The sequence below is a fragment of the Tetrao urogallus genome (genome assembly GCF_951394365.1).
Source record: "Tetrao urogallus genome assembly, chromosome: 13".
Classification (NCBI taxonomy): Eukaryota; Metazoa; Chordata; class Aves; order Galliformes; family Phasianidae; genus Tetrao; species Tetrao urogallus.
In genome coordinates this window covers 17,115,107-17,137,353 of record NC_136826.1, presented here as the reverse complement: position 1 = coordinate 17,137,353, position 22,247 = coordinate 17,115,107, and the positions used below count along the sequence as shown (strand labels likewise).

Below are 22,247 nucleotides of genomic sequence, written 5' to 3'. Positions count from 1 at the left end.
GCAGCCAGGTTGCCCGCGGCTCTGCTCGCAGTTTCTGCTCTGCCCCGGCGGTGACACTGAGCAGAGGGATGTCCTTGGCCCTGCAGGAAGGCCTGTTCCAGGATGGCACAGCACCAGGCGTTGCTCTGGCTCTGGGGGTACAGTGGAAAACAGCATGGAAAGAAGAGGCCGGCACGCACACCGGAGGCTCAGTATAAATACAAATTTATTCTCTTTCCAGAGCAGAGGTGGAGAGCAGCAGCCAGGACAGCAGTACGTGGTTATCAGAGCGTCAGCCCGCCCACATTCCTCCCTGCTGCCCTCAGCACAGCCCAAAACCTGCACCCACAGCCCACAGGGCAGGCACACAGCTCCCTACAGTGAGGATCTGCACCAGTTTGCCATAATTCCGCCTTTCTCTTTTTATGGGGACGCCCTGATCTTGTGCAGTAGCCATACTCCAAGGGTGCCATATACCTGTTGCCATGTCAGCATCCCTCCCTGGGGCACTGCAAGCAGCTCTCACCTTGTGCTACGGCCAACCCAACACCTCCATCCTCTCCCCAGGACAGCGACCCACAGACCATTGGGATGCTGGCACCGTGTGCCACCCACCAGGCCCACACCTCCCCCATTGCTTCACGCCTTTGCCAAAGTGCCAACCCCACAGCACGCAGCTCCCTGCTCCCCAGCATGCTGCCTTGGTCCAACAGCCCTCCTCAAACACAGCACATCCAGCACAGCCAAAGCCCCATCCCTGCGGCACGCAGAGATGCACAAACACACAGCCTTCCCTGCACCCTGGCGTGCCCAAAGGCTGCTCCTTTCTATCCATTCCAACCCTCTCCCACTGCGGGGCACCCACAGCACCTGACTCTGCAGCTTTCTCGACATAACGCAGCCCCTGATCCTACATCACAGCCCAACATCCTGGCAGCCCCCAGGATGCTCCCCAGGACAGCAGGTGGGACAGAGCCCTGCTGCCAGCCTGGCCCCCTAAGCTGCCCCCATATCATCTCACCAAGACAGGGAAGGGTCCCTGCAGGAGCAGGAGTTGGGCTGGACCGAGAGCGAAGTGCAACTACACTCAGTGTTAGGGTTTAATGGCATGAGTCCGTGAGAGTATTTAAGTACAGAATATATATATAATATATAGAAATATATGCAAATTAAATGATAAGGCTCTGTTATAAAGATCCTCCCGAGATAAGGCTACTAGTTGGGCTGAAGCTCTGGTGCGGGCTCGTCCCTACCCCACAAACCCAGCACCTCTCAGAGTCCCATCCACAAGGCCGGCAGTCGGCTGCTGTTACAGAGTTGGCTCAGCCCCTGGGAGGCTGCTCGGTGGCTGCAGGAGCGTTATGGTGCCCATCACCCTAAAGGGCAGAACCAGAGAGGAGCAGGGTGCTGAGCTCTGTGTGCCGTGCAGCTCTTCCTTCTGAGCCTCCCTGCGAGCAGTGCTGTGACCCCACAGCCCCGATGTTCCCCTGAGATCTCCTGCAGCTCATGAGCATGGGGAGAGGAGGGGGTGAAGCAGCTGGGCAGTGGTTAGGCAAAGCCTCTGGAGGTGTTAGATAAGGGAGGTCATACCTGCAAGAGAGATGGGAAGGGAGGAGGTGTTAGAAGGTGGGGGTGGGACGGGGCAGCACTGCCCTGTGGTGTGTTAATGCTGGCACCAAGCAGCATCTCCTTGCTGTATGCATGGGCATTCAGCGGGCGGTCACAAAGCAGCCCCACCCCCATCCCAACCCCAAACCATCCCTGCTGGAAGAGCTATCCTTGCGCAGCCACGAGAGCTCATGCTGCTGCTGTTCCTCTCCTGAAGGCGGTCACTGCAGCCTCGCTGCCTGCCGTCACTCTGTCCATCCGCAGCACAGAGCCCATAGGGCAGAAAGGAGCCAACACCTCTGCCCAGCGTGCGGCTCCGAGTGCTGTCCTCGCAGGTGGGAGGGCTCCTCCTCATCTTCTCTGTGCTTGTGGCAGTGGGGGATCGGTCGACGGGGGGAGGGTGGGATCGGGACAGGGGAAAAAACCTCATCTGATGGAGCAGTAGGATGCCAGCGAGGGGGATTTCACCCGAGTACCTCGAGAGTTGGGGAAGGCGCTGCGCAGCTTCTCCATGATGTCCTCCAGGCACACGCTGACTTCTTGTGTTTTGGCTTCCACCTCATCTGCTGAGGGAAAAGGCCGGGCTGAGCGGTGCGTGCATTTTGCAGCCATCAGCCAGAGAGCTCCAAACCTCACCTGCTGCTTCGGTGTCAGGGGTGTCGTGCTCCTTATCCCTCGCCTGGCCGCCTTCAGACTGATGTGGAGATGAAGCCAAGGAAGATGCTGCTGAACCATTGCCATTTGACTCTGCTGGAGGCTGGAGGGAGAAGGGCTCATCGCAAACCTCATTCCATCCTCGTCCCGCACCTTATGCCCACCACGAGCCCTGCTCTGTACCTGCAGCAGCAGCTCCCTCAGCCGGTGCAGCTGGGACTCCAGTTGCTTGTTGTGATCCTCAAGGATCTGCATGCGGGTCTCCAGGCGGCTCTTGTGCTGCCGGAGGATCCGTGCCTCTGCCAGGAGCTCCTCGTTGCGTGGGTCCTGCACCAATTCGGGGGAGCTCGTAGCCAAGGTTGGGGATTCCACTGCCTCATCGTGCTGCCACTTCAAACGCCTCAGCTCTCCCTGGAGGATCCTGCAAGGCAGCCCAGGTCAATCCCACCACTCTCCTTTCTGGAGGATGATGCAGAGATTGAGCCCCCCGGAGGCTTTGCCTGCAGCTCCACTTCATTGGGATGGCAGGCAATAGGCACCCAGCTGCTTCCTAGAGGCTCAGAGCAGAGGCAGGGAAAGCAAAGCCCTCCTGCTGTGCTCGGCTGTGATCCAGCAGCATCTCCACCATCCACCAGGAGCTCAGAGAGGAGAGAGGCAGCTGTGGCCAGGGCCCACTTGAAACAATTCAAGAGGAGTACTTGGGTTTCAAGAGGGGGAACACGTTCTAAGGTAGGGCAGGAACCTTTTGAGGAACAGAATCTTGGAGAACACCAAGACCTCACCGAGTTCAGTGCTCCCCAAAGGCTTCAGGACTCATCCTCCAAACCATACCCCACATTTTGGGCCAAGCTGGGTTTCTCCAAGCCCTCTCCTTAGACTCAAGCCCCTGCTTGAAGAGCTGCCCGTGTCCCCAACCTGTTTTCATCCTCCAGGTGGGCCAGGATGCGCTCCAGCTCCCCCTTATCATCCATGGGCAGGCTGCCTGGGACCTGCTGGCTGCCTGCAGGCTCCCGGTCCGTGATGGGGCTGGAGTGACGCAGCAAGTATTGGTCCTCATCCCTGTTGCAGCAAGTGGAGGAAAAGTGGTGAGGAACATTGGAGCTTAGAAGTGGTTGCAAGACCCCTGGATAGGTGGGGGTGCCCTAGGAAGGTTGGGATGGAGCACAGAAGCATGGAGAGGAGGCAGAACTTACAAGCTATCATCAGGGGACAGGCTGTCACTGAAGAAGGAACAGTTCTGGTTTTCCATCTCTGCAAGCCTGGAGGAAATAGAAGTGGCTTGAGACAGCTGGAATGTCAGCTGAATGCACTCTAATTGCAGCAGTCCCTGGAAGACCTCTCTCTGTCCCCAGCGACAAAGCCACTGCCAAGAGCTGACACACAGCATTCAGGGAAGCATCTGCCCCCCAAACTCCCACCCCACTGCAGCCACACTCTGTGCCACAGCAGTGCTGGTACCTGCTGGCAAAGTGCTCAATCCGAGAGTGCGTGTCAGCGTGAGGCAACATCGGGGAGGAGGCTGGTCTGGAAGGAAAGAACACAGCAGTCAGCAAGACTCGTGGTCCTTGCTCACAGCCAGGGCTTGGAGGGGCTGCCCTCCTGCAATAGCTTAGGGCTGGGCCAGTGCTGAAACAAACTGCCTCCATCCCTGGGCAGCACCCCCACATCAACCCTTGGCCAGCTCCCTCTATCCTTGGCCATCCACCTCCACCCATCCTTGGGCAGCACTCCTCCATCCCATAGCCTCCAAGCAGCATTCCTGGAGATGCCACCTCCCTTCCTTGGTGACACAGCCACCAGCACACTCACGTCTCAGAGAAGTCAGCCTCCAGCACGGACTGCACAGGCAGGTACCCCCTCTGTGGGTGCTTGCTGAAGTACTGCTTGGACCGAAACTTGTTCTTCAGCGTGGTGGCAAAGTCCCTCATGTTCTCACTGGAGGTGGTCTGCGGAGAGAAGAACGTGGCTGAGGTGCTGGTTGGCATCCTCAGGTAGGAAATGCCCTTTGGGATGGGCGTAAACCCAGTGGAGGCAGAGATAGGTCTGGAAGTGAGGAGGACACAGCCCTCAGAAGGCACGGAGGGGCAAAATCAAGCAAGGCAGACATTGCTGGGACAGCATCAGCCTAAGCATTGCCACTTGTGGCAGCCCAGCCCCATACCGGGGTGTAGTACTCCATGATGGGGTAGTGCAACTTGTTGCCCTTGCTGGCTCGCCCAGTGAGGAAGCAGGTCTGGCAAATATCCACGTTGAACTGCTTCAGGCTGCGGTACCTGCAGAGATCGGGTGGTTGGAGGGAGAAGTGGAGGCAGAGGAGCTGCTGTGACCCATGAGGTACCCGTGAGGTTGCAAACTTACACCCCAGCCCCTACCTGAAGCCCTTGATGGGGCACTGCCGGCACACAGAGCACTTGGTCTGGTGCTTCACCTGCTCTGCCATGGTGACGCGGTGCAGCACGGCCAACCACACCATAGACTGAGGCTCCAGGTTGGCCCACTCCAGAAACTGGGCTGCCTCGATGGCAGGTTTCCCATGGCTCTGGGGAAGGGATGGGAGGAGATGCTCAGGGCTGGAGCCACCCACCGTAGGGCACCGACGGACAGACGGACACCACAGCACTCACGAATCGGAAGCAGCTGCGGATGCTGGGCTCCACGTTGCTGCCCCCAAACGCTGCCACCTCACCCAGCTGCCGTGGCACCTGGATGGCCTCGTGCAGCAGCACACCCAGATGCCTCTGGTCACACAGCCCGCCTGCGTTTGCCACTTGGCTGAAGAGGTCTGCAAAGGGACAGGGAGGGGACAGCCCTATGAGATGCATGGCTGGCAGCTGGGCTCTGCTACAATCAGGAGGAAAGGAACCCATCGTTGATTAAGTAACTTCATCAGCTCCCAATAACCAGTAGCTGAGAGACCTCTTGAGTCATCGCTCCTTGATTTAACCCATTGGTGATCACATTCTTCCAGTGTCCCACTGCAGTACCACAGTTAAAATGCAGCAAAAGGGCTCACATTGACATCAACACATCTGCCCAGCCATGCACCCTGGGCTATTCCCTTGAGAAGCACCGAATAACTGCTGTCCCGTGGCATTCTCTACACTGCTCCATGCAAGCAGGACCCACGCTGCACCCATGGCTGTGCAAAAACACCTTCTAATTTGGGTGGCGTAGGCGTGGGAGGGAGTGAGGGGAGGTGATGCAGGCAGATTAGTCACTGCACAAAAGCTGCTTCTCTGCTCTTTTTGGGAAGCGAATGGCTAAGCCAGAAAGTCAAAGCACTCCCACTTCCCCCAGCTTGCCAAGGAACTCACACTGAAACTTCTCCTTGACCTCTGTCCCACACAGACATGCAATGCCCGTCTTGAAGGAGAGAGCCCTCATCTTCCCACTGCGGCCACTGCAAAGTGAGATATAACACAGGTGGATTTTTGGGCAGAGGGGTCAGCAAGGCAAACCCGCACCAGCCAGCCCCATCCTGACCAGTCGGGGCCATTTTGCAGCTCCCAAGCACAGCAGCCCCAGCAAATGGGGGGATGCCTCAGGGCTGGTACCTGTCGAAGACGTTGAGCAGCCAGTTGAGGCTCATGTCCACGCAGAGCGGCACGTTCACCAGGATGCCCCGCTCCTCCTCCAGCCTCTCGTAGAGGGAGGTCAGGCAGTGGATGACCTCCACCACGTCCATCGCGCGGTCGCTGGGCTGCAGGTCGTGCTCGTTGAAGATTTCCAGGGCCGTGGCCAAGGTCACCATGTCCACTGAGCAGAGAGCACAGGCAGAGGGATCAGAGATGGGGGGGAAATGACTTGGATGGGAACTGAGAGCAAGGAGACAGAGCTCTGCTGCAGGAGGGAAGAACATGGACGGCATGGGCACAGCTCCTGGAATGGCTCTCTCATTGTGAACCCCACCCCAGATACTCACCAGCCTCTCAAGCCACTTTCTGTGTCATTTTCCTTCCCTGCTGCCATGGCTAAAAGCAGCAGTCCCCTCAGGTACTGGCATGGGAGGGCAAAGTTCGAGGTGTCCTGGAGCCAATGTGCCATTTCCACATTATAACACGGTGTGGGAAGTTCTCCCTTCTCCTGACCCATCTGGTGGTTGCACCAGGGATCCCAAATTCACAGATATGGCTTTGCAGCATCCCTAGCCCTGTTCAGCACTCACTGCCCTGACAGTCCCATCACCCACCTCCTTGCCCTTCTCAAGTGGATATTGAAAGAGATCACATCACTTCTGGAACAAGGAGATACAGACAGCCAGAACTGATCAAGGAGCACAGGAAAGGGCTCTTTATCCTTTTGCTCTCTGATCCCTTTGACTCACACCCTAGCCCCAAGGCAGACATCCTGCTGTGACTTCGCTCAGCTTCCCAGCCTTGGGCTCATCTCCCAGCACATTCCTGGTGGGCTCCTGCCTCTGACAAGAGGCTGTGCTTATTGAATGCCTCTTCCAAGGAGATCCACCAGCAGGGAAATCCTACTCACATCGCAGGGCTTTTTGCACCCGCCGCAGCTTCATAGCTGTCCGATAGGCTGAGAACTTGATGTTGTTCAAATCCGCTGCGGTAACACAGGAAAGAAGACAAAAAACACAACTAAATATCCTTGTCTACAGGGCAGGAAGCAGCAGCTGCTCTCAGACACAATGCCCACCCAGCACAAGCCTGGCTCAGCCTCACACCCCGTTGCATTTAGGGCTGAGGGCATCTCACATTGTTCCACATGCAGGGACAAGGGGTTTTGGGGACAGGCTCCTCACCCAGCGTCTGGTACAGCTCTGTCATCTTTGGGTGGTCCCAGCACGTGGTCTGTGCCTGGTGGCTGGAAGCACAGAAGGAAGCCAAGGTGTCAGGCTGGGAATCAAGCACCCAGAGACAAGGAAGTGACCATGGGATGATGTCCCCTGTGCTGGTGCCACAGGCTGCACCCTCAGGACACAGCAGAATAGGGGATGCCCAGGGGGTTGTACTCATCACTGGGGCACGGCTCTGCTGGTCTCAGCTGGAGCTCAGTGCCTCCCCCAGCCCACCCCCAGCTCCCGTTGCTGCCACAGAGCACACTCACTTGATGTAGTATGGCACTTTGTTGGGGGAAATGGCTCGCTCCCAGGGAACCTGAACAGAGGCTGCAAGGAGAGAGGAGCAGAGGTCAGGCCAGAGCTGGGAGCTCCCTGGGGTCAGTGCTGCTGACGGTGGGTGCTCCCCAACCCCCCATCTTCAGGTGCTGGCAGAGGTTAAGACACTGCCCATGAAAGACCTCAGGAAGATGAGGGCTCATCCCATGCTCATCCCACCCTAGAGGAAAGAAGCCTTTCTGTGACCCTCAGCCCTCCCACCACATCTTATCAGGCATCTTATCAGTTCCGGCAGCTGAAAATATCATCCTTCCTTCCTCCCAGCTTGGAGAATGAGGGCTGTAGAGGCACCAAGTCTCCATTGAGACTTGTCAACCCCACAGGGCTCAGCGTTGCTGCTGCCTCCTGCACCGGGTACAAGATTTATGAGGTGTGCTGCCTCAGCTTTCGGGAGCGCTGTGCCCAAGGACCTGCACCCCGTGCTGCTGTACCCCAGCTCAGCCACTGGGACCTGCCCACGTACAGGAGAGGAAGTGCTGGGAGCCCGGCCCGAAGTCCCGGTGGGCATCTTGGAGCTGCTTCAGGCGTTCGTTGATGGAGGCCTGCAGGATGGACAGAGGAGTGTGATGGCACCCGTTGGGCATTTGAGATGGCAACCCCATTTGGAAAGTTGATGGATGGACCCAGATGTGCTCCAAATCATCTTCCTCACCTGGATTTCACATTGCTCAGCCTTCAACCTCCTCCCACAGGCTGGGGAAGTACAACCCAAATCTCCATCCCACCCTTATGCATATTTTCACAGATATCAATGCAACCAGAGCAGCTAATGACCCCCATCAGATCCCACCTCGCCTCACATCACCTGCAGCTGCTTCCAGCGGGTGTTGATCTGCTCCAGGGTGCGAGAGTTCTCCATGGACAGGTGGACATCGGAGATGGCGAGCTGGTGTGCAAGGTCATTGACCACCTTCACCCCATCCTTCATGGGAGAGAGCTCCTCTTTGAAGAGCTGCGGCACCACATCCAGGTACAAGGCAGGGGAGGAAGGAGAACCAAGATGTCAATACCCAGATGTGATCCTTCTGCTCCAAGCTGGGAGTCAGCTGGGGTCACAGCTGGCTGCTGCCCAACCCTCCTGCAGACCAAAGCCGGATCCTTCTCAGAGCCACAAGTACCTTGGTCGACTGGATGTGCTCTGGCAAGGAATCAATGAAGAGGTCCCCGATGGGTTCCCAGGTTTCACGCACGCTCTCAGCCTGATCCAGCGCTGTGCTGAGCTCCTCCATGGCCCCTTTGATCTCCAGCAGCTGCTCCAACGTCCGCTCGATGTGCCGGTGCTGGTCCACGCAGCGGGCTGTCAGCTTCTCCCACAGCTCGCTGGCCACGTTCGCCTGCTTCCAGACGAAGCGGCTGATGTTCTGGATGCGGTGCCGGGGAGACACATCTGAAAAAGCAAAGCAGGTGAGGCACACAGAGGGCAAAAATGAGAGCCGAGGACAAAAGCACAGCTCTATTTTCTACCAAAGAATCAGACAAAGATGATGTGCTACGGCAAGAGGCAGAGCAATCTGTGTCACACCAGCCACCCCCCTCCAGTCCCACAGTCCAGCCCCAGAAGGGCCATAGGAGAATGAGGAACGAGGGCTCCACAGACCTTTGCTTTCTGAAGTTGGCTCTTCCAGTTCCTCAAATGGATGCTGAGAGAGGAAAGCCTGCGCTGACTCTAAGACAGAGTAAATGTACGGCCCCCGGGACTTCACCTCTTCCATAAAAGCCTGGAGAGGAGAGCAGGGCACGAAGGAGATGACAGGCTGAGCTGGAGAATTACATCCTGCTGCCCTTTGGCTGAGGGCTGCAGTGATTTATTCATCCAGTGCCCACATGGGCCACCTGCAGAGACTCCTCAGTGACATCAGGGCCATGGGTGCAGATGCATGCCCTCAGCCCGGCTTGGTACACGGGGACGTACCGCGTGCGTCTCCTTCTCCTGCTGCACCAGGAGCACATCGCCACGCAGGGGCAGCTGTGCCGACAGCTCCTCATCCTTCTGGCCCAGCCAGTCGATGATCTCCTGGAGGGGCACCTGCAGCTTCCCACTGTGGTCGGAGAACGCCTCCAGACGAGCCCTGGAGGAGGGCAGTGACAGCGTGGGGTCACCAGGACAGGGCTGTGGCCCCACAGAACCCCCAGCTACGGGGACGCTGTGTCTGCAGGTGGGTGGGAGGTGCTGGGCAAAGGATGCTCTGCAGACACCCCGTGCATTGCAGCTGGCAACAGAGCACCCAGGACTGTGCTCCGGGCAGCGCAGGGGGCTTGGCTCTGTGTCTACACAGCTGAGCAGCTTCCAGGAGTCAGCAATGAGGCAAGAGGCGATTAACACGCCCCAGTTAAGCTCTCTGTCCTGCTGGCTGGAAGCTGCAGCCTCTGAAGATTGAGCTCATATGGGTAATGAGCTCGGAAAGCTCCCAATGAGCACAAGCAGCCCACGGGGCTGGCCAGAGGTCTTACCGAAGGCTGTGAGATTTCTTTTTGATCTCGTTCCAACAAAGATTCATCTCCAGAGGGGCCTGCGGCCCAGCAGCGCTGTCAGAAACCCGGGGGGTTACACACGAAGGTCCTGTGCCATCCTGAGAGCCTTTAACCTGTGCAGAAACAGAGCTGGCTGGGATGTGATGCCCAGAGGGAGCTGCCAGCACTCACAGCACCACACCCAGTGCCAGAAATGTGGGACTGCACCACTGCTTCTCCCCTACACCTCCCCAGAACCACCAGTGGCACAAGAGCTGCTCCGATGGGAGCAAATAGCAGCAGAATCTGCCCCGGTTGTGCACAGAGCTCCATCAGCAGCACAGCTGGAAAATGGGTGCTGTGCATCCTCAGTGAGTGAGCAATTCTACCCTAAGCCCCCAGCACTGCCTCACACCCATTTCCTCTAACAGTGGCAATGAAGGCATCGTTGTGCTCGCTGACCATACCAACAGGGGCTGGCAGGACCAAGAGCATCTCATGGGACTTGGGTGAGCAAGGCTAGGGATTTCCTTTCCAAAGAAGCATGCGGTGTGTACACACACACACACACTCACACACTACATTGCTACAAGCAAGGTGTCAATGTACTTTGTGCACAGCATTCACTCTCGTGCTACTTTGCTACCAGAACTTATCTGGGGGCTAATTATCCCCAGGTGACTAATCAACCACAATAAACTGCGTTATTGCTTCCTCAACGGCCCATGCAACAGGCAAGCTTCTCCAGAGAAGGCAGCAGTGTTTCCAAAGGGAAGGTGTTGGTACTCCTTGCCTTGACAATGGGCTGCTGGAGTGCTCCAGAACAGCAAGCAGGGAGAGCCACCAGCCCCAGAGCTTGGTCAAGCAGTACCCACTGTGTGCTGGCTCTCATGGAGGAGCCAAACCCAGCTCTGCTAAGTTTGCTCCTTCCAAGGGCATCTAACGCCGGTTTGCAGGCTGCTCCCCCGCCCTGCTGCTCCAGGAGCACTGAGAAAAGAGAGAAACCTGTCGCCCACAGAGCTCACTGCGATCTTGGGGCCATACATAATGAATCACTTGAGCTAAAACTGCTGCTCGCACACGGGGAAAAATAAACACAAACCAACAGTCTGCCTGCGCAGCTCCTCCTGTTGCCAAAGTGTGTTGCCACTCAGGGATGCCAAAGCAGGAGAGCAGCTCTACCTGTATGCAGTGCAGCTTAGCAGCAACCAGAGCCCTTCCAGCCCAGGTGTTCAAAGCCCACAGCACACTGACTACAACCTGTGGATCAGCCAGTAGTAGTGGCCAGGCATGGGCCACCTACCCCCCTAGGACGACCCCTTGCAAGCAGGCAGAGGGCAGAATCATTACCATCTACCCGAGCATCCCCTGAGCACCCCTTCTGCAGCAGCCTGGGCCAACATCCCCCTCCACCCCATAGCAGGATTCTTCCCAGGACTCACGCAGGCTCTGGTGATGTCTCCTGCCTGCTCGGGGTGCAGCAGAGCTGCTTGGAGCAGACATTGCCTCGGTTCTGCTGTGCAGCAGCGGCTGCCCGGGAGGCAGTGAGCACAGCTGTGAGCACAGCACAGGGCTGCCCCAGCGCTGACCCCCCAGGAATCTGGAGGGGGGCGGCTGTGCCTCCTCGCCAGCCTCAATCCCAGCTTTGTGCCTGTGGCATTCCTGCAGCCTCCAACCTGCCTTAACCCCCGGGGTGCCACCGCTGCACACCCCTCACCCTATGGGGCTGGGGGGCACACGAGGGTCATTGCCAGGGGTAGGGGTACCCAGGTCCCAGCAAGCTTTGACAACCCAGAAGGCGAACCTGCCCTTCAGACTTAGCCCCAAGGTGTTCTCCATGCCCCAGCTCAGTGCTAGGTGCCAGTACGGATACTCCTGTCCATCTGGGTGTAAAGAGTTTGTTTTTGCCAGCAGGCTCTGGGCTGGCTCCCCATGTCCCCCACAGTCCTGCTGGCCAGCATTGTTCCCGTGCTCTCCTCCACCTACAGGGAGGGAATGAAAAGCTCCCTGTCTCCCTGCACATCTGACCGCTGGTGGCACTGCCAGCTGCTTCTCCCACTACTTTACCCATTCCCAAAACTCCCCAGCCCCAGAACCACAGGATGGAGCAAGGCTCAGCCAGCTGTGGCAGCCTGGGCAGAGTGCTCAGACTGATTGGGACAGCAGAGGAAGGCTGCAGAAGGCCAGGAAGGAGGAGACCCTGCTAGGTTGACACTGACTCAGAGTCAACACCTCACGTAGGGACAGAGAAAACCTCAGGTGGATGCAGCCCAAACTTTCACAGCCCAAACGTTCTATGATTCTATGATTCACACCTTTTCAGTAGGATCTTCTCCCCTCCGCTCCTGCAGAGCTGTCCTCTTTGTTCCCAGTGCAGGTGAGCAGGAATGCTCAGGGCAGAGCATCCTCAAGAAAAACAGCCCAGGAGGAGAACAGTCTCCTCCACCCCACAGCATCTCAGTCTTTGCTTCTTTATGTGCTTTCCAGCCCCTCCTTTCCCTCATCAAACATTCCTTTTCAGCCAAAGCTGACATCCTTCCCCACGTCCAAAGAAAACAAACCCATCCAAACACATCAGAGCACCTGGCAGCAGCAGCAGCCCCTTGTTTCTTATTCCAAAGGAACATTTAAAAGCAGCTCTGCAGATTGTCCCTCGCGCTCTCCTTTGGGAAACACTTTGCGATCCAAGCACTGAAGGAGAGGTAACAGCCTTCACGACACAGGAGGCAACGTGGGGCCGGGGTGGGGGTCCCCGCTTGCTCCATGGGCACACACACTACAGGGGCTTTTACCTGGGACAGCGGGTGGGCAGCAGATCCACGCCGTGCCTGCTCAGCCACGCGCCACTCAGGACACCGCGGGACGACGAAGGGCCATTCCTGCATCACCAGGGGCTGCATGGGCACCGCCGCTCATGGGGACGGGGGGGACCCCGGGCACCTGGAACAGAGTACAGCAGGCAGCCCCTCCTCACGCTGAGCCCATGTGGGGGCTGAGCACCTGCAGGTGGGTCAGCTTCTCTCTGCCATCGCAATCTTTTTTTCCTCCTGACTCGACATCCAATTCTTTTTCCCCCCCCACTTCTTTGCACCTCATTATGTAATTTGCCATCATATTGGCCCACACACGACGCTACGTTTAAAAAAAGCACCGGGTTTCCCAAAGCACAGGAGATGCCTGCATGAAAAGCAGAGCAGGGAGAGCTCCCACCGCACCCAGGACAGACAATACCTTCAAACACATCATCTCTTTGCTGTTGAATCCAGAAAGGAAATTTCCCAGCACCTCACTCCCTCTCCTCGCCAAACCGGTTCCCTTTTTATGCGCTTTTTATTAGGAGCCATAAAAGTCACAGTTTTATTCAATTTTTAAAACCTGTGCGACCATAAAGCGATCCAGCAGCAGCCCCACAACCGCTGTGCATAGCCAAACAAACCCTCCGGCTGCTGCTGGTTTGTTTTTATTGCCTGGGGTCCGACTGAGCCAGGATGGCAGTTTGCCCCATTGTCGACACTGCTTCCCCTTTATGCAGAGTGGATGAGAAGATAAAGCCCAGAAAGAAGCAGTGTGAGAGGCGCAGGAGCTCGGCGCAGGGCTCAGGGCTGCCGCTCCTTCTCCCCAGCCCTGTGTGCTTCCCCTGCCTTCCCCCTCCGCTGCATACATTCAGAGAACAGCTTATCCTCTGATGGTTTTTTTAATCCCTTCACAATTTCTGCTGCCACAATTCTCCCCATCTCCAGCAGAGCAGCCCGCGCTGAGCTCTCCAATGCACACATAATGAAGAGTCCATCCTCTTCCCTTCCTGCCACTTGCACAAATGAGCATCACAGAATGCACACGGCAGCACCTTGCCCTGCTGCCTTCCCCAGCGCAGACACGTCACAGCTCCAAATGCCTTTGGGGCCTCGTTGGGTAAACTCACCCATGGACAGGAGACAAGGACATCCCCTATTGCCAGAATAGCAGTGCTGGCAGGGGCTGAGCTGGCCCTCACCCTCCTGAACACTTCATGGATGAGAATTTCATCTCTTGGATGTGATTCTCAGGGCGCAAAAAGAGATTTTGCCTCAAATTGCCTCCATGGAATCCTGCTGAGCTCCAAGTGAGAAATTCATGGCTTTGGGTAATGAGGTTCTGCGACATCTCCCAACAGCCACCAGCCTGCAAGCACCTCAGGTTTCCACCAGCATGGAACTGCTTTTTGCTCAAGGATAAATCTCTGTGGCTGGGATTGGTGCTGCTCTGCCCTCTGGGTGTGAGGCTGGCAGCTCTCTGCTCTGCACCTCCTGGCTGTGGGGCTCCTCGCGTCCCTGGACCAAGGCATGGTCCCATCAGACACAGAGCCACAGCACGAGGGAACAAGAGTCCATCCCAGGCAGCTGCTGACATCCGTGCGTGGAGAACCCAAGAGAATCTGGAAATAACCCAACTGTACAGCAGCCAGCACAGAGCCACACATTCAAGGGGAGAGACAAGCAGACGGCAAGGCAAGGCTGCGAGCAAACCAGTGTGTGAGCCCTTGCCAAATCCCAGCTCCTGCAGAAGGAGAAATATTCCTGCTCTGCTCTGCCTCTGTGCCATAGTGCTGCAGCCCAGCACTGTGCTCAGGCCCTGCAGCACACAGACCAGGTGTCTTGGGGATGTTCCTGGGCTGCACGGCCATTGCTGGCTGTGGCTGCTCACCAACAGGAGCTGGGTCCCACCTCACCGTGTCGCAGCCAGGTGTTAGCGATAAAAATGTGGGTGATGAAAGCAGCCTGGCTGAAAGCACATGCAGGCACTGGGAGGGAAGGCAGAAAGCACATTCTGGGAGCTGGAGCAGGTTTGGGATGTAAGAGCAGAGCCTCAGTCCTTGCAGAAGCACAAGAGGACAGCAAGGAGCTCCTCCAGCCTGGGGCACTGTTTAAAACCCTCCTGACAGAAACCCAGCCCCAAGCTGTCCCCAGAACCTGGGAATCCCCACCATGGTTTGCACTGCAGCCTCCCCATATCTCTGTGGGCAGCCCCAGGATGGGGACTCATCTGGAAGCCGGAATCCCATGTGGGTGTTGGATTTGCAGTTCTCTCTACATAAAAGAGCAGCAAATACAGCACGTGGGGCAAGAGGTCCCTCCATCACAAGGCTGATGTTTTGAATTGCTAATCATCTCCAAGATGTTCTTTCCGGATTGAATATTTCCACTTCAGATCCTGGCCTTTAAGGGGAAAACATGGCAAGGTTTAGAGACAGGGCAGCTCAGCCCTTGTCCCACGAGGGGAATGGAAATATAAACACACTCCCTGCTGTTGGAAATGTTAATGGCTTTGTTGTTGTTTAGCTTACAGTACCAGAGCAGTAATAACATTTCAGCTCAGTGTCCTTTAAGGGGAAAGGTGGGAGGCTTGCGGATATTTCAAAGTTCAGCTCCCATGTATCCGCTCACAAAGGGAGCATTCCCAAGCTGAAGGCAGCAGGACTCCCTCAGTGGTGCAGATGCACATCCTGTTCCACCAAAAAAAAATATAATAATAATAATAATAATAAATGGCTTTCTACATCTGTAAGTAAGTAGTTGGAATCTGAGATCTGTGGCTGGTGGATCTGATTCCCAAGACCCCGCGAGGTCAAGGCTTGGGGAGACAGAAGACCTCATCCCACTGAGGCTGAGCTTAAAGACAACACAAGGAGAGGAAGGACCCACGCCATGATGGAGGGCTCCATCTCTTTACAAACCAGGAGCAGATATTCAGCCACCCTCCATGGAAACCACCCCCAGCCCCCAGTTCTGGTAGTTCTGCCCTACAATGGCCAGCAGCAACCACCCATATGCGTGGGCACTGAGAGCCCCATCATCTCAGTGCTCCAAAACCCAGATGCCAAACAAGACACTGCATGAATCTTCATCTCCTGTGACACAACCCGTCCTTCCAGGGCGCTCCCTGCCAGCTCCCCATGGTTAATGGCAGCACAGGGCCCCTCAGTGAAGCAGATGGCCTTAGCAAGTTGCATGAAAGCTTTGGTGCATGTGGTGAAGGGCACGTGTTGTGGAAGGGACTCTAGTCACTAAGTGGGCACTCTCCCACCGAACAAGCCACGAGCTGAGATAACCACTTAGGTTTTGAGCTCACAGCCAGAAAGGGATACGGAGGTGTCATAAGTCTTAACAAAGAAACAGTCTCTTCTGCTGCATCTCTGTTTTCCCAAGCCAAAGAATACACACAAATCTCAGGCTGGAAAACAGCACCGGTTACATTCCCCATCCAGGAACTGGGGATCTGGACGTCCCCAGCCAACAGTGTGTGCCCATAGGTGGCCGTACCAAACAACTGCTCCTCTCTGCACAGAAATAACTTGTGGCAATTGAGGAAGATCTGAGATCTCTTTCACGTGCCCTTCCTGACTCACAGCTGGGTTTGAAGCTGCTCTCTCCAAAACTCGCTTTGCTGAGGGATCCTTCCCATCCTTCCTCCTCCTGCAGTTAAGCAGGCACTGCGTACCAAGCTTTGCACCTTGAAACCCAGCCAAGGGTTCACAGCCCCTTAGGGCTGGATGGGCAGACCTGGCAGACAAAAGGTGAAGGGGCTGAAGCCAGAATTCTCCCCATGCCCAGAAGGGACAGCAGGCAAGCAATAACTGTTTTAGTGACTGTAAGGAGGCTACAGAGCACTCTGCCTGCTCTGTAGCCCTGCAGCCAGACTATTTCCACCCACCGAAAGCCCCAAGTCGTCTGCCTGCCTTTCTCCTCCAACAACCTGTGCTGCCTTCCCCACCGTTAGCAGAGGAACAAGTCCTGCTGCATGGTGAGAAACACATCGCCCATTTGCCATGCCACTTTCAGCTTCCTCGACACTTCATTTCTCATTCCTGGTGTTAAGATCTGTGCACTGAGAGCTCTGCCCCCACCCCAAGTCTGATCCTCATCAATTGCCCCCACTCCATGCTATCCAGCCATGAGAGGTTTTTCTTCCTTTCCTCAAGCTGGGTTGGATATGCCTCATTTTTATGCTAGAGGAAACAGTAAAGAAAAATGGTCTGGAGCTATTTTGGCTTCATTCCGACAAACTGTTTGATCTTTAAACACCTGTGAAAATGAGGGTTTTGGAAGAGCAAATTCCTCCTGCATTTTCAGGAGATTTGCAATTCGACTTCCAGGCTTTTATCAGAGGCACCCAGCCTGGAGTGGAGGACCTGAACGTGCTCCTCAAAATGGAGTTATAATCAGAAATTCACCGTGCACCTGGGAAGTCAGGGCTTCAGTTGAAGCCATCCACTCCCTCCCGTCCCCTCTCCACTTTGCGTACTTTTGAGAAGAGCCATTGCAACCTGGGCAACCCCACTCACAGCTGTGGTCCTGAGCACTCTCCATGAGTGTCATTTATCTATCCCAGGAATTCATTTCCTTTTCACCTCCCCCCCCACACTGTACACCTGGCAGCATTCTGCACATGGAATTGGGCGGTGGTGGTGGAGGTGGCCCCAAACTAAGCAGGCAGAACAGCAGGAGCCCATCCCCATCCTGAAAGGGTTTTGCATGGGATCTTGTTTGCAGGAGACTCAGGGCAAGCAATTAAGGTCATCCAAAAAAATAAGCAAGAGAAAATACTCATGGCTCCAGAGAGACAAAGATGTGGCAGGCAGAAAGAAAGTGCAAAGGGCAGAGATGAAATGTGACCACACTGAGATCTGGTTGCATGATAAAAACCTAACCCAGGCTGCCCAATTATCCCACGGCAGCACAGGGCAGTGGCACAGTCCCTGCTTCAGTGATCTCACTCTGCAGAAGGGAAGACTCAACACCTCAGGGACTGCGCTGAGGACTGGGATAGCCTGGTGTGCACCAGGTGGCACTGAGCCACAGTCACCCCATGAGGCATCCCGCCTGCCCCGGGTGGCTCCACACACATGGCAGGGTGATCAGGAGTGGAACATGAGGCCTTGAAAGAGGAGGATGAGGAGAAGGAAGCTGGGATAGGGAGGATCAAGACATAAAGGGAGCGGTGCTGCACCGGGTAAGGCAGTGAACAAAAGGGCAGTGCTGGGACAACAGCCCGATGCCTGCCTGTGCCCTACAGAACGCTCCTGGGAGAACAGTGGCAGGCCAGCACAGAGCCTGCTCTGAGTGGTCCTGCAGCTCAGCCAAAGGGGAGCTGAGCCTTCAGCAGGGAAAGGAGGAAAGCTGGCACAGCAGGGACGCTCTCTGCTTTGTTTGCATTTAGCATCCTTAAAGTAATATCCTGATCCCTATCGCTAAAGCAGCCTATATCAGCACCCTTATCCGACCCCCAGCCTCCCCTACGGGAACAGCATCATTAACCCCCCCAGTCGTGCCCCGCGTGTCCCCAACCCCTTTCTTTTATGCTCTGTGAGTTCCCTCACCCGCACGGACGGCTGCAGATCTCTCTGAAGGGATGCACGCACACCCAAGGCACCCGAGGACAGCCACCCCTGCTTCCCCCTTCCCAGCTCCACGGTGGGATTTCAGCACGGCCTACCTTCCGAGCATGCCAGGTCAGGAAGGCGGGCAGCAGCCGGGAGCAGGGGCTGTGAATCAGCAGAGAAGTGCCCGTGACAGGGCTGCATGCTGGGGCTGAGCCTCCTCCGCCGCCACGTTGCTATGCGATCGCCGGGACCAGCAGCATCTCTCCAGCACGCCGAGATACCCTTGGGTCTGTTGGAGGGAGGAACAAGGACAACGCCGTGCTGTTTGGACCCTTTGGAGGTCCTTTGGCCACCAGCCCGAGGGAGGGGAGGGAGAGCAGCGGGGATGCGAAGGCAGACACACGCAGGAGGAGGAGGAGACAAAATACACATGGAGAGAGAAGGGGGGGGGGCAGGGGAGGGGGAGAAAAAAGGGAGGGGGCTGGAAGGCAAGCAACACAAAAGGCACCGTGCTCAGACCTCTGGACACCCCGCACAACAGCCAGGTTCAGGTGTGCATCCCACTGCTCAATGGGGCTCTCATTGTGTATAACGTACGGCCATGCTCCTGCGCTGGTAATTGCCAGGCATGGTCACCTTGGTCCTGACCTGCAGTTTGCAGTGAGGTTTAGAGTTTATTTTTTAAAATGGGCTGTTCTTAAGGTAAGAAGTAAGAGTGAGAGGGGAGCTTGATATCTGTCACACTGCCTTTTCTTCTTAGAGAAGACAAAGGAAGAGCCCTGAAGAAATCCTTAACCAAAGGTGTTTAAACACGAGGGTGGTGTCAGAGAGCAGAGGTAGAAGCTGAGGGTAGGACCAGAGCTGGAATTTGGGTCTCAGTCCACATATAACATCGTCTGTGGATCTTTGGGTCCTCCCAGGCAAGGCGTTTGAACTCTGTCAGCGGTGTTATTTTCACATTATGGGAAAAGAAGCCGAGCTCAATGAGTTGGCCGTGCAGAGCTGATCCCCATCCCATGCTGTCACTGCTGGGTGATCTCAACCTGGGAAATGTAAGCTCAGGTAATGCTTCAGTTGGTTTGAGGACCCTGAGAACAACACTGATGCCGTAACGCTGCTGTGAGGTGGACACGAAGGGACCAACCTGAGGACAGGTAGGCACTGCACGCCTCCTGCTTTCAAAGCCTCAGTAGCATCTGCCTCCACAACAGCCACAGCTGCGCAGCAAAACCTGCCCTGAAAAGCTGTATTTAAAGTTAAAACACAAACAACAAACCCAAGCCCTGGGTGTGGACTGGGAGGCGGACCAGGACTGTCTTTCTCCTGGGCTATTTTCAGGCATGCTCACACACAAATAACTGCTAGGTTAGCTGAGGAGAGCGAGGGGGGAAAAAGCACTGCAAGGGTTGCCTAATCACTGGAAGCATTCAAGGCCAGGCTGGATGTGGCTCTAGGCAGCCTGGTCTGCTGGTTGGCAACCCTGCACATAGCAGGGGGTTGGAACCGGATGAGCATTGTGCTCCTTTGCAACCCAGGCCCTTCTCTGGGCTGCCCAGCGGTCCCCATCCCACCACTGCACAGAGGGATGTGAGCAGATCAAAGTGCATCTGTCACCAACACTGTAAGGAACATGACAACGTGCACGAACAAAGCAAGGACGTATCAAGCCGAGTTACACATGCACAGGAAGATGGACATCAGCACACAGACACGAGCAGACAGCAGGAATGGCAAAAATAAGGCACTTTGCAGTACATGCCCCTGCACTATCAATAATTTAGGATGCAGCAAAACACACAGTTTAGGAACAGGAGGACGCAGGCAGGAAATAATCTCTCGTGTCAGCTTTGCTTAAGTTCTTAGACAAACCAGAATCTCTGGTGGATGACTTGCCTGCACGGCTGGGAGCATCGTCCCAGGGCCCCGGTACCTTGTGCTGGGAGGACATAATTAGGACAAACAGCCTGGCAAGTCAGGACTCAAAGGGAATCAGGGAGACACGCGCTGATCTGCCATAAACACGGCCCTTCACATGATTGCTGCCACCATGTGAAGCGTATGGGAAAGCTTGTGAGAAGAAGTGCTGGATTTGATGTGCTTCCAGTTCTGAAGATAACGCCAACATCACCTCCTGTGGAGCTCCAGGAACCCACCATCCACCAACACACGTCTTTCCATGCTTTGGTTGATCGTGCTTTACTAATCAGCAAAGGTTCATCTCAGTAACAGAACTGGCAATCCCCATGGGCCCCAAAGGGACATCCCAACATGCACAATGCTAAAGGAAACGCGGACATACGACAGACCAAATCCAGATGGGGTTCATAAGACGTGACCCAGAAGTGCAATTAGTTCTGATTTACACCAGTAATCCTCAGTCTTAGAGAGTGGAGCAGAAATCAATTTAAATCATTGAAACAGAGTTCGATGCTCCTGGGTGAAGTTGGAACCGCTCACACTGACTGAACACGGAGTAAAGGACACCATGAATGCAAATGTGATAATGGCCGTACGGGGTCTATGAATGCTGTTCGTAGTTTGAATCATTTTAAAGCTGGAAATGGGAGCTGTGTTTGGTACGACCCCAAAATCTTTAATGCTCGTCCTTTATTCAAAATCAATATTAATTTGGCCAAATTGCTCTGGAGTTGGAACCTTCCATAACACAAAGTGCCTGGTAGCACCAAGCAACCTAAGCAGTAACCGCAGACCTAACAGCCCCATCTTCAGCAGAGCAGGTGCTGAGCCAGTTCAAGGCAATCACTCTCACCATCTCTCTGCCCACAGAAAAAAGGATGAGCATAGGATATAAGAAAGATGGAGAAACAGCGTGCGCAGATTTGGGCACCAACTCCAACCATTCTATGGTTCTGTGAAAGCCTGCAAACAGGGGAAACATCTTACAGCCTAAAGAAATGCTGTTTCTTCCCAAGTGCCACCAAACCCTGTGCTTTGCTGAGATGGAAGCTCCATCCTCTGGGTCTCCACCTACCTGAATCAACAGAAGGGACTGAATTCTGGAATAGGGACCACAGCAGTCCATACCAAACTGACAGCAATGCTTTTTTGATGCGGGATTTTGATTGGAGTGGTCACGCAGTGTCCACCTTCAGAGAGCCAGAAGGGATGGACCTCACACTAAGGGGCAGAGCTGCTCCATTCCCAGACATCAGAGAGGTAAAGGGAACACAAAGGGCCTTATTGCAATGAGAAGAAATAAACCCCAAATCAGGAGCCCCACGTTCAGCTTGAGACAAACGTAAGAATGGTTGCCCAGACATCAATCCCTACTGTTCCTCCATCTGCATAAAGAAAACGATGTCAAGTAAATAACTAACTCCTCTGTGAGCATCCATAAACACCCAGATCTCCCAAGCACAGATCCCACGCTGTCTGAAGCATTTAGGAAAGCAGCAGGAGGGTTTCTAAAAGCGTGATACCTGGGGTGAGAGAAGGGGGGGAGCTGTGCAGGCAGGCAGCATGGAGCAGAGCAGACCCCTCTGTGTTTGTTCCTGCAGCAGCACTGGAGCAGCTCTGCCTGGGAACGAGAAAGGAGGAGGGAGGAAATCTGTTCAGAGCAGCGAGCAAACAGGGGAAAAGGATGCGAGAGAGGAAAAAAGCAGCAGAAGGGAGATAGGGCTAGATAAAGCAAAAACGTGACAGAGAAAAGGCAGACAGGCCGCTTTCAGGGGCTTTTTGTTGTTGTTCTTCAGAGGCTGTCACCACATTTGTGACGTGCTCTCCAATCCCTCCCTGGGCTCTGCACACAGAGGCAGGAAGGCAATCAGGCAGGGGCTGCTGAAATTCACTTCGACACAGAACAGAGGTGCCCTAAGAGAAAGGAAACTGCTTAGTGATCCATGTGCAGGCAGCTGGAGCGGGGATGGCACGGGATGTGTGAGGAGGGCTGGGATGAAGCTGCAAGGAGAAAGCTATTCCTGGAGAGCGGGCGTTCAGGGCTGACAGGTAAGCCACACACACAAGCAGTTCACCGCTGTATTCCTTAAAGGAAGAGCCCAAATGCATCAGACAACCAGATATTCACCTTTTTGTCCAAACCCA

At 55.3% G+C, this 22,247-nt stretch overlaps 1 protein-coding gene across 1 annotated transcript; it reads right to left on the bottom strand.

Moving 5' to 3' along the window:
* Positions 1-2,013: 2,013 nt before the first annotated feature.
* On the bottom strand, positions 2,014-12,726 carry DRP2 (dystrophin related protein 2; the record flags this gene model as incomplete). Its single annotated transcript, XM_079542121.1, has 22 exons — positions 2,014-2,150; positions 2,224-2,344; positions 2,425-2,662; positions 3,157-3,300; positions 3,435-3,500; positions 3,700-3,765; positions 4,051-4,187; positions 4,403-4,514; positions 4,614-4,780; positions 4,866-5,023; positions 5,556-5,641; positions 5,796-5,997; positions 6,727-6,801; positions 7,001-7,062; positions 7,306-7,366; positions 7,839-7,917; positions 8,181-8,327; positions 8,494-8,762; positions 8,973-9,093; positions 9,288-9,444; positions 9,827-9,960; positions 12,619-12,726. The coding sequence occupies 22 exons, from the start codon at positions 12,724-12,726 to the stop codon at positions 2,014-2,016; spliced, it is 2,847 nt and encodes a 948-aa protein (XP_079398247.1).
* Positions 12,727-22,247: the final 9,521 nt, after the last annotated feature.